This window comes from Polyodon spathula, chromosome 1 (genome assembly GCF_017654505.1).
Source record: "Polyodon spathula isolate WHYD16114869_AA chromosome 1, ASM1765450v1, whole genome shotgun sequence".
NCBI classification, from domain to species: domain Eukaryota; kingdom Metazoa; phylum Chordata; class Actinopteri; order Acipenseriformes; family Polyodontidae; genus Polyodon; species Polyodon spathula.
This window is the reverse complement of record NC_054534.1, coordinates 28602032-28618464: the sequence shown is the minus strand read 5'-3', so window position 1 is coordinate 28618464 and position 16433 is coordinate 28602032. Positions and strand designations below refer to the sequence as shown.

The following is a 16433-nucleotide window of genomic DNA, read 5'->3' as shown; positions in this document are numbered from 1 at the left end:
ATTAATTTAATTTAATATGGTCATTGTTGTAGAGGTGTATGGCATGGTGATATACAAATTAATGTACATTATCTAGTTGAACTGCAAACTGAAAGTATAGTTTTCTCCAAACAACCACAATTGTGTACTCCTAGATTAGCAGTCCTGACAGTTAGCTACTAAACTAGACCAGTAAGATCTGCAATGGGAATGTACTGGCACTACTATGGCAATGCAATAGTTATGTATTAAAAGGGGCAACAGTGATGGTACCATAAAAGTAACATCTTCCTATTTTCACAACAATATAGGTTTTAAAAGTGCCCACTTGGTTTCCTGTTCTAGTTCACTTCCTGTGCTGTTTGTAAAAGGACACTGAGTGAGCCTCACATTTATGTCTAATGATACACATATGTTCTGGCAGGGTTGCACCCTAATACCTATTTCACAGGAAAGCAGATTTACAGCAAAATGAGAAGTGACTTGTGAGAATGATTTTGTTAATAGCAAGTAAGATTTATTTATAGAGCCTTGTGTATTACCTCATGACACACATTATTTGTCTTTGTTTCTAATGGCAGTTCCCTTTCAAGTACAAAATGTGACCATTACCGAATGGGTATTTACCTTCTAAAGACCTGAAACCTGAGTAAATTATATCAAAGCTGCTCGCAAAGCCTGTGATGCAGTCATGGCCTGCCCTGGAGGGCACAAAATGACAGTGCTCACAGACATAGGCACCATTTTTCCTTTCAAGAACTGACCTGACAGGAGTACTTATTCAGATAAGTACTTGTTACTTTTTCTGCTATAGATTTTTCACCTTTATTGTGTTTTTACACAAAATACAGTATATGTGATATTTAATATAGTTGTTGTATTAGTTTTACTAATGACACGTATTTATGCACTGCAGCCTGTTGTTTGTTACATCTCATTGTGGCCTTGTGCCCCGCTTGAGTCGCCCCTTCCCAGGGATCAAGCAGCGTAAGTCCGATGGCTTTGTGCTTTCACCCTGAGCTGCTTTAGCTCTGGCTGGAGTTAATTTATTCTCGTTTTGACTTCAGCCAAAATACAGTTTGTATAATTAAAGTAATTGCTATTATATTTTATTAAGAAATATTTTTCTTTTCACTGTTTTTCTGTTTCACAGAGACTAAGCACACTGTCTGCAACGTGTGTGCTGCAGCACATTTGTAGTGAGATTGCTATGCCTCAGCGTAGTGATGGGCAGTGTCACCAGAAGGGAGGTCATCACCGCAGTCTCATCCAGCCTGGGCTGGGGCACTATGTGGAATGGCAGGGGACTGCAGGGGTTGTGGAACAACCCTTAGCAGGGTCTCCACATCATTGTTATGGAGCTGCTGGCAGTTTATCTGTAGGTTTACCAGAATTTTTTGCAGGAGGTAGAGGGAGACATGTGCTTGTCCGTATGGGCAACATAACAGTGGTGACATACATAAGCCACCAGCGCAGCCTCAGGTCTCTCAGTCTCTATCGCATGGCTCGCTAGCTTTTGCTCTGGGCACATGAGAATCTCCTCTCACTGTGGGCCATACACCTGCCCTGGTGATAAACTGGGTGGCGGACCTCTCAAGGAGAGTTCCCAGCACCTCAGAGTGGAGCCTTCACCTTGAGGTGTTGAGTCTCATTTGTGAGAGATTCAAGAGAGCGGAGGTAGATCTTTGCCTCCCAGGAATCGACCACTACCCCCTGTGGTTCTCCACAACTTGCTCCCGCTGTGTCTAGAGAAAATCAGGCAGGACCAGGCCAAGGTGCTTTTAGTAGCCCCTTATTGGTCCAGGAGACTCTGGTTTTCAGCCGTAATGTAGAAACTGAGTGGCCAACCGTGGAGACTGCCCAAGTACCGCAACCTGCTCAATCAGGCGGGGGGGACCTTATGGCATCCCGACCCATCAAGCCCGCAGCTCTGGTCTGTCCCCTGAAAGGCTGCATTTGAGCCATATAGGTCTGTCCAATGGGGTTCTTGACATCTTGAAAAATGCCAGAGTAACGTCCATGCATTCCCAGTACAGGTACAAGTGGGGTGTATTTCAGGCATGGTGCCTGCCTCTGGGGTTCAACCCCACAACCTGTCCCATGGCAGTCATACTCTGCTTGCCATGTCATATTTCTGCTTGCCATGTCAAAATTGACTCACTTCCTGGTGGGGCAATATTTGAAAGGAGCCCTTGCATTCAGCTGAGCTGAAATTTCTATCACTCAAAGCCGCTTTCTTGCTTGCAATCACCTCCATAAAGCAAGTGAGTGAGATGCAGGCATTCTCGATTGCAAAAGCCTGCATCATTTTTGCAGAAGTCAGGACAAAGGGTTACGCTCCTGCTCTTTTGCTGAAGACTGGTTGACATGAAATGCTGAGACAGTCTGTGGAATTGGAGGCTTTCCATCCACCTCCTTTCCAGTCTGACAGAGGTCCATACGCTCTCTCCAGTGTGGGCTCTAGCATATTATGTTGACAGAACGAGAAGCTGGAGGCAGTCTGAATTTTTTTTTGTCTGCTATGGGGCCAATTCCCATGGTCAAGTCTTGTCTAAACAGAGGCTGTCCAAATGGATAGTAGATATTCAAGACTGGCTATGAGAGAGACATCTTTCCCCCTCCAGAAAAGCTCACTGCGCATTCAACCAGGGGCATGGTAACTTTGTGGGCTTTATTCCAGGGTGCATCTGTTAAGGACACTTCCAGTGCAGCGGTGTGGGCTACTATCCATACCTTTTACTAGGTTCTACAGACTTAATGTCGTGGATCCTCAATACCCTGGTTTTGGAACTAGTGTGTTAAGGGTGGCATCTCAGTCGACCCTTACAACACAGCCATAGTGGTGAGTTTCTCCCTTAACTTTTTAGCCCTAGCTACTTGTTACTGGGGTTCCGAATGGTAACACACAAGGTAGCCTTACCTTTGCGACAGCTTGCGTATACTGACCCATTCGGAAATTATTGCATTTCGTACTTGAAAGGGAACGTTAGGTTATTATCGTAACTCTGGTTCCCTGAAATTGAAATGTAACCATTAACCTTCATGGTTGCTGCATCAATGATTGCAGCAGGATTGAAAGAGAAATGACGCTGACGTCTGTGAGTGCTGTCATTTTGCTCCCGCAGGGGCGGGCTATGACTGCGTTATAGTCTCTGCTTTCACCTTTGATCTAATTTATTCAGATTTTAGGTTGTACAAGGTAAATATCCATTTGACAATAGTTACATTTCTGTTTCAGAGAACCAGTTTTATGACAATAACCTAACCTTTTACTCTGTTCATAGTGTTATCTTGACTTTCCGTGGTTCCCAAGGTAGGGATCACTGTGGCACAATGAATTTCCCACAGACTACTTGCCGCTTCAGACTAAAAGTATATGTATTTATAAAATTAACCAGTTTCAGTACAGTAGATATATACACTGACTGGCCTAAAAATAAAGAGGTTACCTGCTGCCAGAGTCCACAGAGCATAGCTCTCAGAGCATTGTTTGAGTGGAAACAGGTGTGTCGTGTCCACTACATAAAACACTATTTATAAAGGACATGTCAGATGACCACATGCATTTTGTTTCTGTGTCATTGTAATTACATAGCAGTATTTGCAATGAAAACATTTTTTTAATAATAGCAACTAGGATGATGTTAGCATGCATTTGTTGATATGCTCTGTTGCTGTGTTTGGTTGTAGATAAGTAGTTTTGGCAGTGTGGTAAATGCAGTTGAATTATTTGGGGTTTATGTCCACAGAACACAGATTGGGAACCTGGTAGTATAATATTATTTACTGTTCCCTTTAAACAGAAGGTCAAGTGTGTATATTCATCCATCCATCCATTATCATTCCACTTCTCCTGGTGAGGGTCGCAGAAGTGTTTATCTATACAGCACATATATGTGTTATACAGAGTTTATCTGTTGAAACAGGCAACATATTTCAATATTGTAAACAGCAAGCCAGTATAATGTTGACTTGATGTTAGACCATAATGCCACACAAGATTCTCTTTCAGACCAGATGTTTATCATAGATTCCCTAGGCCAGCATATCTTGTGCACCATCCTATTGAATCAGCCTGGGGTTAAAAGTAATGTCTCTAAGAAAGTTGATACAGTACAAGAATGATACATGATAATACTATTAATATATATATATATATATATATATATATATATATATATATATATATATATATATATATATATGTGTGTGTGTGTGTGTGTGTGTATGTATGGTAAGTCTTTTAATAAACTCAATATAAATACACGATTAGATGTTTGGACTAACCCCATTAATGTGTTTATGTTGGCAATGGTATGTACAGTATTAATTTATTTAATGCAATAATTAGCCATTCTTTACAGATCTTATGTTTTATAAGTGGGCAAGGACTGGCAAGCTTTGTTATTAGGAATCATAACCACATATATCTCCAGCTCTCCTAGTCTCAAAGGGCAAGATTACCAAATTGATTTACTCCAAATAATCTTTATGCCATTTCACCTGGAAAAAAAACAAAAAAAAAAAAAAACAACAAAAATACAATTCTCAAGCCTAGATTTGATAGCAGAATACAGATATATAGGCTGAGATTCTATATTATTATTGTATGTTTTAATGACAAGGTACTTTGTGCAAATAATGTAATGTTACTGCATAGAATTTTCTCCAAAGTTTCCATTCCAGTGACTGAGAGAGGCTGGGAGAAGCTGGGGCTAGACAGGTTATGTTGCCCAACAGATAAATGCATTGTAATGCATTCTAGTGTGCTGAATACACTTGGGATAGCACTGAGTGCTATGGATGAAGCACTGCAATGTTAGAGTGATCAGCTTTTTACCACCCACACCCCGTCATTGCACATTGCTGATTGAATTCTAACAAACAGTTCAGAGACTTGGAGTACAGACACTCAATAGGAGGGTTTGTTACCTTATGCAATCACAATTGCACTGACCCCTATCACACTTTGCAAGTAGCAGGGATAATATTCACTAGATTCTTTTTGTTTTGTTTTGTTTTTGCTGCCTGTCTTATGGCCACAAGGTACTTTACATTAAAGGCACATGTAACGTGTTGTTTGTACAGTGACACATTGATACCACAACAACACCCCTAGTGAAATACAATGTAATAATAAATTACAGGATGACACGGCGTAATCAATTGAACATCAATGACAAAAACTGCTAAAATGGAAGATTTTTCAACCCAGGTTTCAGATTTTTTGTTTCTTGTGGAAAGGCATTTCATTATTATCAGGCATGCACTCTTCTTCAGCTAGACCGAATGCACGCTCATATTGTGCCACTACGTCATTAAAAATAAATAATGAATGTATTTTCATGCTTCGTTTTTAGTAACATGTTTATATACTATACTAAAAAATACTGAGTTTAAAGTCAACATACCTCAAGTGTGTAAAAAATAATGCAAGAAAAAGCACTTAATATAATATTATATGAATGCATTGTTAAATACATTTTTTAAAGGGGCACGTTTTACTTTATTAATAGTTAACTATTATGACTTATAAAGTATTCTGTAAATGGTTTGTTAATCTACTGTAAACCATTTATGAATTATATTTTTAAAAAAAGGTCACTGCAAAATGTTCAGCAAAAATCAGATTCATGCCAAGCCGATAACAGCATTGATAAGGGTTTCCATTTGTTTAAAGGCACTTATTAAATATGTTACTATTATATATTTTTGCAAATAAGATCGGGTTTTATGAGTATACCTTTTATCAGTTTATAAATCTGTTAAGTATTTACACAAAACATCCATCATGTGTCAACCTGTAAGAAGTTTGTGACTGTTAACGATGTGATTCATTTGTGGCAGCAATGAGCAACTTCCTAACGGTTATCATACGAAGTAGTTTGTACACGGGCGTGTTTATATGCTTGAACCATTATACACATTTAATTAGAGAAACTTTTAGAATCTTGATTAATAATCAAGATAATACAAAATAAAGTAAATTGTAAGATATGTCTGTTGTTTATTTCCACCAATGTATAACACTCATCACTATCTCGAGTATTTAGGCGTTACAATGCCTGGTGTGAGACCTCCGACTTGTGTCATTCACAGTTGCCTCTGTTTAAATGAAAGTTTGTTTGAAAAACTGAAATTCCCAAAGTGCACTTGGAGAGATATTACGCAAATCATCTTCCTGTGGTGAGACGGTAGGATCCTGTCATTCTTCCGGTTCTTTTGGTAAGTATTTTATTTAGTTGGCCTGGATCTTAAATGTTGAGAAATTACAGTTACATAAGTATTTTAACCAGAAAACGAAGGCGTGTTAGGCAGTCGATGAGACGAAAGCTTTATGTACCGATGGGAAAAGTAAGGGAGCGCTTGAGCCTGATGCCATGATAATGACTGTAACTGACGGCGAGTGAGTGCCGACACAGTCACCCAGGAAAGTAAAAGTTATGGATATATGAAACGCTCAATGTAATCTGTATCGCATCGTTTGTTCTACGGATAATGTAATACAGGAATACAATTAACTAGGGATGCGGTTCTCTGTAATATAGAGTCGTTTAGGAGGGGTATTTAATACAGATCCGTTCTAGTGTAGATATTTCCAAGTCCGGTCGTTTATGGAAATATAATCCTGATAAGCACACTGTTAATAGTAGAGCTTCACGAACCGATTATATACGATTGATCAGGTTGCGCTCTCCTCAGAAATTAGGCGTTGGCAGTCAGGTGAGGGTCATTGGGTGCCCGTTGTGCTAATTTACCATTCACAATTAAAGACGTGAAGAAACAGCTGCTGTTTTCGCAGACTGGAACAACAAATCCAAGCAGCTGTTTCTGTTAAAGCTTAGAGAGGAGACAGCAACCAATGATCTTCCTCTGGTTCCAACCCCAGTGATCTAATGCAGCTTTTATGTTTCAATACAAGGTAACATCTTTGGGGCTTTTTTTAAATCCAATATTCTCTCAAAGAATTCCAGTAGTAGTAAGATTTGAAAGCACATTTCATTGTTCAGTCTGACCCCACCCCACAAAATGTCAGGTTCTGGTCTCAAGCTCTTGAATGAAACAATGCTGAGGGTTTCACACATTCCCGGTTTTAATACAAGTTGATTAGCCACAATGTACAAGGTAACAATCTCAGGTGTGTCTTATTAGACTCCTAGTAAAACCTGGACTGGCTCAAACAACTATGCAATAGAAGTCTTATTTCCATTTCTGCATCTGTGAAAAACAGCTTCCAATCTGCCGTCTCACTGTAGCATATCGTATAGTGGTGTCTGTGTGCTGCCGAGTTCCAGCTATGACATGGGTTTAAACAGTGTCATCTGTCACCATGAAATGAGACTTGTAGTTATATTAGAACATCAAAAATGTTTTAAAACATTTCCTGAATAAGAAGTTGCTTTTTACAAAGCATCAAAGTGCCACCCGAAAAGAGGCTACAATTATGTCGTGAAAGCTGTAAACAAAATAAAAGTATAATTAATAAAATATAAGCCAAGCTCTGTCACAAGTAATGCACAACACTGATGGAATTAAAGTCCAGGGATGGAAGTAAGACACACCTGAGCTTGTTCCCGATGCACTGTGACTAATCAAGCTTGTATTAAAACCTGGAATGGGTGAAACTGCTATAGGAGATTTCTTCCCATCCCTGAAGTGTACTAAAAATAGCAACGAAGTTGCTGACAGTTACAACCACTGAACAGTACGACTAGCTTGTTTGTTCTGAAGGCTGTAATGTTTTTTTGACACACAATTTGTACATTAAAAAAATATCCATGAGGATTCCATTCCAGGGTTCAGTTAAGGACTAAATATATAAAGCAGCAGTAATTGAATTTCATGGACTTCTTTTTTGGAGGAATGCAGAACATCTGAAAAGTGAACATCTATTAACCAGCTAATGATGCATGAATAAAATGTACAGTTCCTTTCTTTTGCCAAATTGGATGACCTCTTTCAGACCCTGCAATGTGTCTTGCAGGAGGTGCTTCCCAATGATAACATTTTTAGGATTGTTTTTGCTTATAAACTACTTGTACTTCACTTTGATTCAGAAATTATTTTTCTTTATATGCTGGCTGTAGCTAAATTACAGATGAAGTTCACCCTCAAATGTTGTGAATGTCTCCAGTCCCCACACATACTGTAGCTTCAACAGGTGTTTGAAGGTTTTCCATCCAAATGACCTGGCTTGGGCCCCAGCAGTGTTGGTTACTATCATGTGCTTATTTACATTTTTACTGCACACAACCTGAGGCATTGTACAAGAAAAATTAACCCTTTTGTGCCAGTATTTTACAGAGCTTCTGCTGCCACAGGTTCAAATATCCCATCTCAGAAACCAGTTGTGACATTGTGTTTGCAGAGCTACATAACCCTGTATGCTAAACGTGTGGCTGACATCTAACCTAATCTGGCTGCCATACTAGGGTCATGTGACTTTAAGTTTCTGCTGTATAGAGATGTAAACTTTTAGTTATAGTCTTAAAATTCAGTACATAGCTGTATTCTGTTATTTTTTTCCATTATCTGTTTTGTCCAGTAAAAAGACATCACTGCCACAATATTTAAATGTCCAGTCCTTTCAGTGATTCAGACCACACACTTTGAGATTTGTTTTTTTTACTGTTAGTAGAATGCTGTAGTGTACTGTAAGGCTATCCCAATAAAGTTCAGTTTCATGAGTTGTCCAGTAAACCTCAATCTGTTTCAGTCCTACGTTGTTCATCCTTATCCAAGTTCTAGCTGATATAGTACGTTTTGAGACCGTGCCTTGTATCTCATAATGCGTTTTAGATAGTGACTTCATATTTTCAGGATTATAAGAACATTACATGCTAAACATGTAGCCGCCCATGATATTGGTGTTTGATCCAAAATGGCTGCCATATTGAAGTCCTATGACTTGAAGCTACTGCTGCATAGACACAGCACACAATGTGAGTTACAGTCTTAATGTTTGATACACAGCTGTATTCATTGATTTTCTTACTTACTGTACAGTTTCATTACCAGTGCTGGCCAGTTAAAAGTAACCCATTCACTGCTGCATTGCTTTAACTTCTGTCCATATCAATGATACCTTCTTCTCCATTCTAGTCATTCAATATGATATGACAAACCCCTTAAATTATGCTACTGGGAGTGCTTTGGTTTTTTTCACAAAAACTCCCATTTCTAGTTTTGTGTAGCGAAATTGTATCCAAATAAAAATAAGATATAAAATATTTGTTTTTAGTCCCTTATTGGGATTGTATTACAAAAAATATATACACTGAACAAAAATGTAAAAGCAACATGTAAAGTGTTGGTCCCATGTTTCATGAGCTAAAATAAAAGATCCCAGAAATTTTCCATATGCAGAAAAAGCTTATTTCTCTCAAATTTTGTGGACAAATTTGTTTACATCCCTGTTAGTGAGCATTTCTTCTTTGCAAAGATAATCCATCCATTTGACAGATGTGGCATATCAAGAAGCTGATTAAACAGCATGATCATTACACAGGTGCACCTTGTGCTGGGGACAATAAAAGGTCACTCTAAAATGTACAGTTTTGTCACACAACACAATGCCACAGATGTCTCAAGTTTTGAGGGAGCATGCAGTTGGCATGCTGACTGCAGGAATGTCCACCAGAGCTGTTGCCAGAGAATTGAGTGTACATTTCTCTACCATAAGCCACCTCCAAAGTCGTTTTCGAGAATTTGGCAGTGCGTCCAACTGGCCTCACAACCGCAGACCACGTGTAACCACGCAAGCCCAGGACCTCCACATCCGGCTTCTTCACCTGCAGGATCGTCTGAGACCAGCCACTCGGACAGCTGATGAAACTGTGGGTTTGCACAACCGAAGAGTTTCTTCAAACTGTCAGAAACAGTCTCAGGGAAGCTCATCTGCGTGCTCGTCATCCTCACCAGGGTCTTGACCTGACTGCAGTTCGGCGTCGTAACCGACTTCAGTGGGCAAATGCTCACCTTCGATGGCCGCTGGCACGCTGGCGAAGTGTGCTCTTCACGGATGAATCCCAGTCTCAACTGTCCAGGGCAGATGGCAGACGTCAACATTGTGAACAGAGTGGTGCCCCATGGGGCGGGGGGGTTATGGCATGGGCAGGCATAAGCTACGGACAACAAACACAATTGCATTGTATCGATGGCAATTTGAATGCACAGAAATACCGTTACGAGATCCTGAGGCCCATTGTTGTGCCATTCATCTGTCACCATCACCTCATGTTTCAGCATGATAATGCACGGCCCCATGTCACAAGGATCTGTACACAATTCTTGGAAGCTGAAAATGTCCCAGTTCTTCCAGGGCTGCATACTCACCAGACATGTCACCCATTGAGCATGTTTGGGATGCTCTGGATCGATGTGTATGACAACGTGTTCCAGTTCTCACCAATATCCAGCAACTTCGCACAGCCATTGAAGAGGAGAGGGACAACATTCCACAGGTCACAATCAACAGCCTGATCAACTCTATGCGAAGGAGATGTGTCACGCTGCATGAGGCAAATGGTGGTCACACCAGATATTGACTGGTTTTCTGATCCACACCCCCTACCTTTTTTTTTTTTTTTTTTTTTAAGGTATCTGACCAACAGATGCTTATCTGTATTCACAGGCATGTGAAATCCATAGATTAGGGCCTAATGAATTTATTTCAATTGACTGATTTCCTTATATGAACTGTAACTCAGTAAAATGTGTTGAAATTGTTGCATGTTGCATTTATATTTTTGTTCAGTGTAGGTTTTACCCATCATTCAATTGATCTAGTACTGTAGCACATATTTCAGAAGTGGTCATACAGTTACCATGAAATGCGCTAATGTTTAGGAATTTGTCTTCAATTTTTTTTTGTGCAGGTGTTGACAGGAGGACCTAGAAGAAAGATGCTTGACGTAAAAGCCTGGGCAGAGTACATTGTTGAGTGGGCTGCAAAAGACCCCTATGGCTTCCTTACCACTGTGGTCTTGGCCCTTACGCCACTGTTCATAGCCAGTGCTGGGTTGTCATGGAAACTTGCGAAAATGATTGAGATCAGGGATCGAGAACAAAAGAAGAAACAAAAACGTCAAGAAAACATTGCAAAAGCAAAGAGGGCAAAGAAAGACTGAAAGACTTTTTAAAGTGCAAACTGATTGCATCTTTCTACAGTTTGATTCCAATTTCTTATATAAATGTTTAACAAAATGTTGAGGCCTCAAGTTGAAGCCTATCACCTGCTGGCTTTGTAAAACAATTTTTTGTAAAATACACTGATGAAAACTAGTCTGTAACCTTGTGTGTGTGTGTGTGTGTGTATATGTGTTATATCTATCTTTACACTTACACTTCCATAAAATGTAATTAACAAAATAATGTACATTTTCTAGTCTACAGTTGATTTACAACACAACTGGGAAGCTAGTGTTGGGATGAAAACAGTTCATGGAAGAAATAAAAAAATAAACTTTTTTTTAGATCAAAGTTTGCTTTTAATGGATCAAGATTTATGGTTTCATACTGAAAACATTTTTATCTTAATTGATCTTCACGTGAGACCTGTGTTATTTTGTACATTTTTACAGAATTATGCAATGCCACGTGTTTGAAATTTGTATCCATATGGCTTCAATTTTATAGGAATTTGGTAGCAGGTTGGCTTTTAAAAATTAAAATACTGGCAGTGTTTCCTGACATTGACCAGATCTGTTGAAAATACTATTTCCAATGCTGTTTTAGCAGTACAGACTTCATATTAATAACTGTATTTGAGTCACTATGGTAAGTGTCTCACCTGATGATCTGCTGCTGTATACTGTACTGAGTGAGATTCACTATTCATCACTTACATGGTTCATTCCAGTGAAGCTGGTTTGTGTAGGGTCTGGTTCGGCTAGTTTCAAACCAACATTAGAAGTAATCTTGGACTACCCAACCTTCACAGACCCCAATTATCATTAGTCATTACCTTAAGTAACATGGTAGTCAAAGATTACCACTGCTGCCATGACCCCTCATTTTCTCAGGTCTCTGGGTCGGTACATGGATGGAGGTGAGATTCCAGGTTTTACTATGAGCTTGATTAGCCACTGAGACACACAACTTTGAAAATTTAAATAGGGAACAAGATCAGGTGTGTATTAAATCCGGAATGGATCAAACTGCTATGCAAGGGGATTCTTATTTCAACCCCTGCAGTAGAAAGTTATGGAGCATAAAGAAACAGAATATATGACATCTTAAACATTTTGCATTTAATAATTTAACTAAAATGTTGCAAGACATTTTTATAAAGATCCCAAGATTTTCCTTTAACTATACTGATAATATTAATAGAACAGCCACATTCTACGTTATACTGCACAAATTGTTTATATTTGTCAGAGCATTACTTTATGATATAAAGAGATTTAGTTGAACAGTTAGAATACCAGACTATCTTGAACGATATAATTAAGACATTTAATTACCTCAATTAATTTATGATTAAAAACTCTTGGTAGTTATTCTTTGTTTCAAATGAATATACAGGATGTTTAAATAATTTAGTTCCTAACACTGTTAGATGCATTTAATTGACAGTAGCATACACTACATCTCGTTTGAACAAATAAACAGCTTGTTTTTTTGTTTTTTTTATGCTGAGCGACAGAAAAGGAATTGAGAAGTAGTTACTTCAAGAACAACTTTATTCACAAAAAAGAACATACACTATGATTATTTATATTGTATGCTGTCTTGATAAATACCATTAGCAGTTCATGTAACCCTTGCAAACATTATTCCAAAAAGGGATTCCTACTAGAATACTACTCTGCAGTATTACTATGACCAAGTACTGCACTGCAGTGTATATTTCTGTAGGAGAATAGAGCAGAGTTCATGTTCTACAGAGATTCTTGGCAGGTCTCAAGACAGCCCAGTGGTGCTCTTGTGCTCTGGTCCTTGGGAGGGGTCCAGGAGCCAGGCTGGAAGGTGTTGGCAGTGCTGCTGGGTTCTGCAAACAGCTGTTCCTCCCTGTAGTAGAGGTGCGGAGGCATGTCCTTTAACTTCGTCTGAACAAGTCGAGCCACGAGCCCTTCCTCGTACTCGTTGGCTTGAATTAATATCTCCTTTTCTTCAACAACTTTGGCTCGGAATTTGATCTGCTCTCTGTATCGATCATTTTTTACAAGCTCCTTTGATGGCAAAAAAAACAAATAAACTGTACAAAGACATAAAACCATAAAAGAGGAAACCTGTTTTTTTTTTTTTAATATGGGAAGCAAAACTCCATGTTTGAACATTTATCATTTTTACATTTTTTGAATAACCAATCCATCCTAAAAGCACAATGGGATCCCAAATATTTTTTGTTATTGCATAAAGACTGTTAATTTGTAAAACTCATGAATAAGTACATAACTTTGCCCAAGATTATCTTGTTCTTTCTGTGAATGAATGCTTTTACTAATTTGTATGATGGTTCTCTAGAAATACCTACAATTGTGTGATATCAATAAGAGTCCTGTTAGCTGAATCAAATCAATAAAACAGACACTGTTTTTTCCTACATTTAAAAGCGATTTCTGGAGTAGATGTAACCTTGTGGTTAAATATGTGTAAAGATAAGGACTTTATTTTTGCTTGCCTTTTTATTTCGAATGCATTTAGGTGTGGTATGCATTCCACTTTGTGCTACGGGTGTCTCAGATAGGTTACCAGGAATCATGGCCCCAAGTTTCCTGATCACTACTACATAAGAATTGCATTGGCACTGCATAAGAAAAGTAACAATCTATTAGGACAGTACATTTCAGTAGGCTATAAAATACTGGTGACAGAAGAGGGAAAAGGTTCAAGGGCCACTTTGAGGCTTTGCATTGTCATAATATACAGGGACCTCAAGTGTCACAGTGATTACAATGCAGTGAACAAAGTCATGCCTTTGGAAAGGAATACAACATTAGGTTTTGGGCTGCCTTAAATTGATCTGCTCCACAGCAACGAGAGACTGCTGCTCAGGCGTTCAATTTCAGGGAGAGTTGGACCATTTAAGGTTGATTTGGAGTAAAATATAGAGCCTTTTGTGACTTCAAAACAGGACCCACGAAAGCAGCTGGAACTCTAGTGAAAGTCCTTTTTTTATAATGTTTAAATGATAAATCAAATACAGCAGTAATTTAAATAGAATTAAAACAAGACTCCCCCCCCCCCCCCCCACTAATTATCCAATTCACAATGTAAAACCAATGACTTTTTAGACCACCACCTCCCCAAATAAATAGAGTGGCAATTCTTAACTAAAAAATGTTCTAAGACAAATCATAACATTGTGTTGCTTCTGAATATGTCCACATTGCAAAATATATTTGACAAAATTATCAGTTTCAGTTTTTGCTTGATAGAGGCACAGGAATGAAGAGTGATTGAGGTGTGCTCACCAAGAACAAATAAGTTAAACATTTTTGGAAGCCTATTAAAAAGATACAATTCATTATTTTAATGTGTAGAAGAGGTGACCTTGACAAGCACAGTTTATCCTGACCTCAGCAGATGATATAACTGCATTGATTAAGAAGCCAAAACACTCGGAAACATGGTTTTTAAGAGCAAGCAGGCACTCACACTTGAAGCTCAAGGCATCCTTGAACTTCAACCTGTTGGCACCTAAAGGTTAAAGTTCACTTGCTCAACCCACACTGAGATAAATCTGTCAGAGGCCTGGTTCCTACTGCTTTCCAGCCTGTTGTTTTTTGGACACAAAAACTGTGCACAGTGCTAAGGACGCTGCCAGCCCTTGAAACAGAAAACTTTAGCCTCCATCACTCCCTTCGTTGCTTGGCTGATGACTGCTTCTAGAAACACAGCCAACCAAAACAACCTGAGAAACACCAAACTTTAAAAAAAAAACAAACAAACAAAAAAAAAACAAAACTGGGAATTCAAATTTGGTGCAGTTTTGAAAAACAAGCAATTCCTTTCACAGTACGTCTGTTTTTTTTTGTTTTTTTTAAGCAAGCTCTAACTGAGTGCAACACTTGTTTATGCTTACTTATGCTTTTTTCAAAAACCCACATTGTCAATTATTCGACTTTGATGGCCAGGCAAATAACCTGGCAGCATGTTAATACACATGAAATAAAAATGACTTTTTTGTATGTAATTGTTGTAACATGTCCCCCCTTTCATTTATAATACACCCAGGCAGGCACTTTTATGATTCAGTCTCGTCTAGACTCCAATTCCTCAAATCACAAACACACTGAGAAAGCCCTTAGCTACTGGTATACTGCATTCTAACTCAGGTACAAGCCCTATTAAAAAAGGATGAATGAGCAAGTTTATTATTATTATTATTTAGATATTGAATGTCTGTCGGTATGAAGAGAATTCTAGCACATAATGACATTCGGTGAGCAATTAATCACTATTCAGAATCATAACTTGACGAGTGTTTACTGCAGTCTGAATAATCACCATTTAAAAAAAATAAAACAAAAACAAAAACAAAAAACCCCAGCCCTTTCATTTGTTTGATAACCTTTGCACATTCACATCTAAATGGCTTCTCTGATCTGATGACCACGCCACAGTAAGTATTTCCAGTCGCAAAGAGCCCAGTCTGGGAAAATGTGGTGGTGCATGTGTCCTACAGTGTAGAATGGTCATATAGACTTTTACTTTTTCTTCTGTTTTTGGTTAATTTAGTCAAATGTGTGGGGCAATGAAGGAACTAGCTACGTGAATCTGCAAGCATTCCTTAGTTATGGTCACCTGCCATTTGGAGATTTTGCCCAATTGTGTTACAGTGGTTAATCAGATAAAAGCCACCAGAATCAGAGGTAAGAAAAACACTTAGTTAGAAAAGCCTATTTTTTTTTTTTCTTTGCTCTTGCCAGCTGTCATTAAGCGTTTGCCAAATTGGTGTCAAATCACATTTATTCAGGTTCAACTTTAATGTAAGGATTCTTTGATCAATTATACAAATTAAAACCTGGACAGTGTTTTGTGACCCTGGCTTGTATTTCTCTAGAACCCTTTTGCTATTTTCATGAAAACGGTTCCCTGGTCAACAAATTGATCGGAATAATGCCTGTAATTACAGGGCCAATTGCGTGTTTTCTGCTGCTCCTCCCGAACTGAATGAAGGTTTTTGGCAAAGAGGCCTTTTGAGTGCTGAATACCTGCCAAACAAATAACTGACTTCTGTTGCCATTGAAATCATGAGGTTCCTGGTACTGAAATTAGTCATGAATTATGTCAGCAGACACACAATGAAGAAGAACATGGCAAACTCTGGCTTATGACTAACTTTGGGAGACTGTTTGGGATGCCGGAGGATGCATTGGTAAGATGTTATCGTCTCACTCCAGACCAAATAGCTGAATGTCAATATTTCAATCACCTGGTTGACGATGGTGGTAATACTGACAGCATTGACTATCTCCACTATAGAGGACTGTGGCAGGGCAGGG

At 38.7% G+C, this 16433-nt stretch overlaps 2 protein-coding genes across 2 annotated transcripts in view; one reads left to right on the top strand and one right to left on the bottom strand.

Moving 5' to 3' along the window:
• Positions 1 to 6135: 6135 nt before the first annotated feature.
• Positions 6136 to 11453, top strand: LOC121316853 (small integral membrane protein 15). The gene is made up of 2 exons (XM_041252134.1): positions 6136 to 6204; positions 10857 to 11453. The coding sequence occupies exon 2, from the start codon at positions 10884 to 10886 to the stop codon at positions 11106 to 11108; it is 225 nt and encodes a 74-aa protein (XP_041108068.1). The 5' UTR covers positions 6136 to 6204; positions 10857 to 10883; the 3' UTR covers positions 11109 to 11453.
• A 1248-nt stretch (positions 11454 to 12701) lies between these two features.
• The window catches only part of LOC121318106 (NADH dehydrogenase [ubiquinone] 1 alpha subcomplex assembly factor 2-like), a 37052-nt gene continuing 33320 nt past the window's right edge, over positions 12702 to 16433 (bottom strand). Inside the window, exon 4 of the mRNA XM_041254453.1 lies at positions 12702 to 13246. Within this exon, the coding sequence (XP_041110387.1) occupies positions 12864 to 13246 (383 nt within the window). The 3' untranslated portion in view covers positions 12702 to 12863. The remainder of the gene's footprint in view (positions 13247 to 16433) is intronic.

Bases quoted from the DNA above. Each gene is read 5' to 3' on its own strand.
- LOC121316853 (XM_041252134.1), top strand. From the start codon at position 10,884: ATGCTTGACGTAAAAGCCTGGGCAGAGTACATTGTTGAGTGGGCTGCA.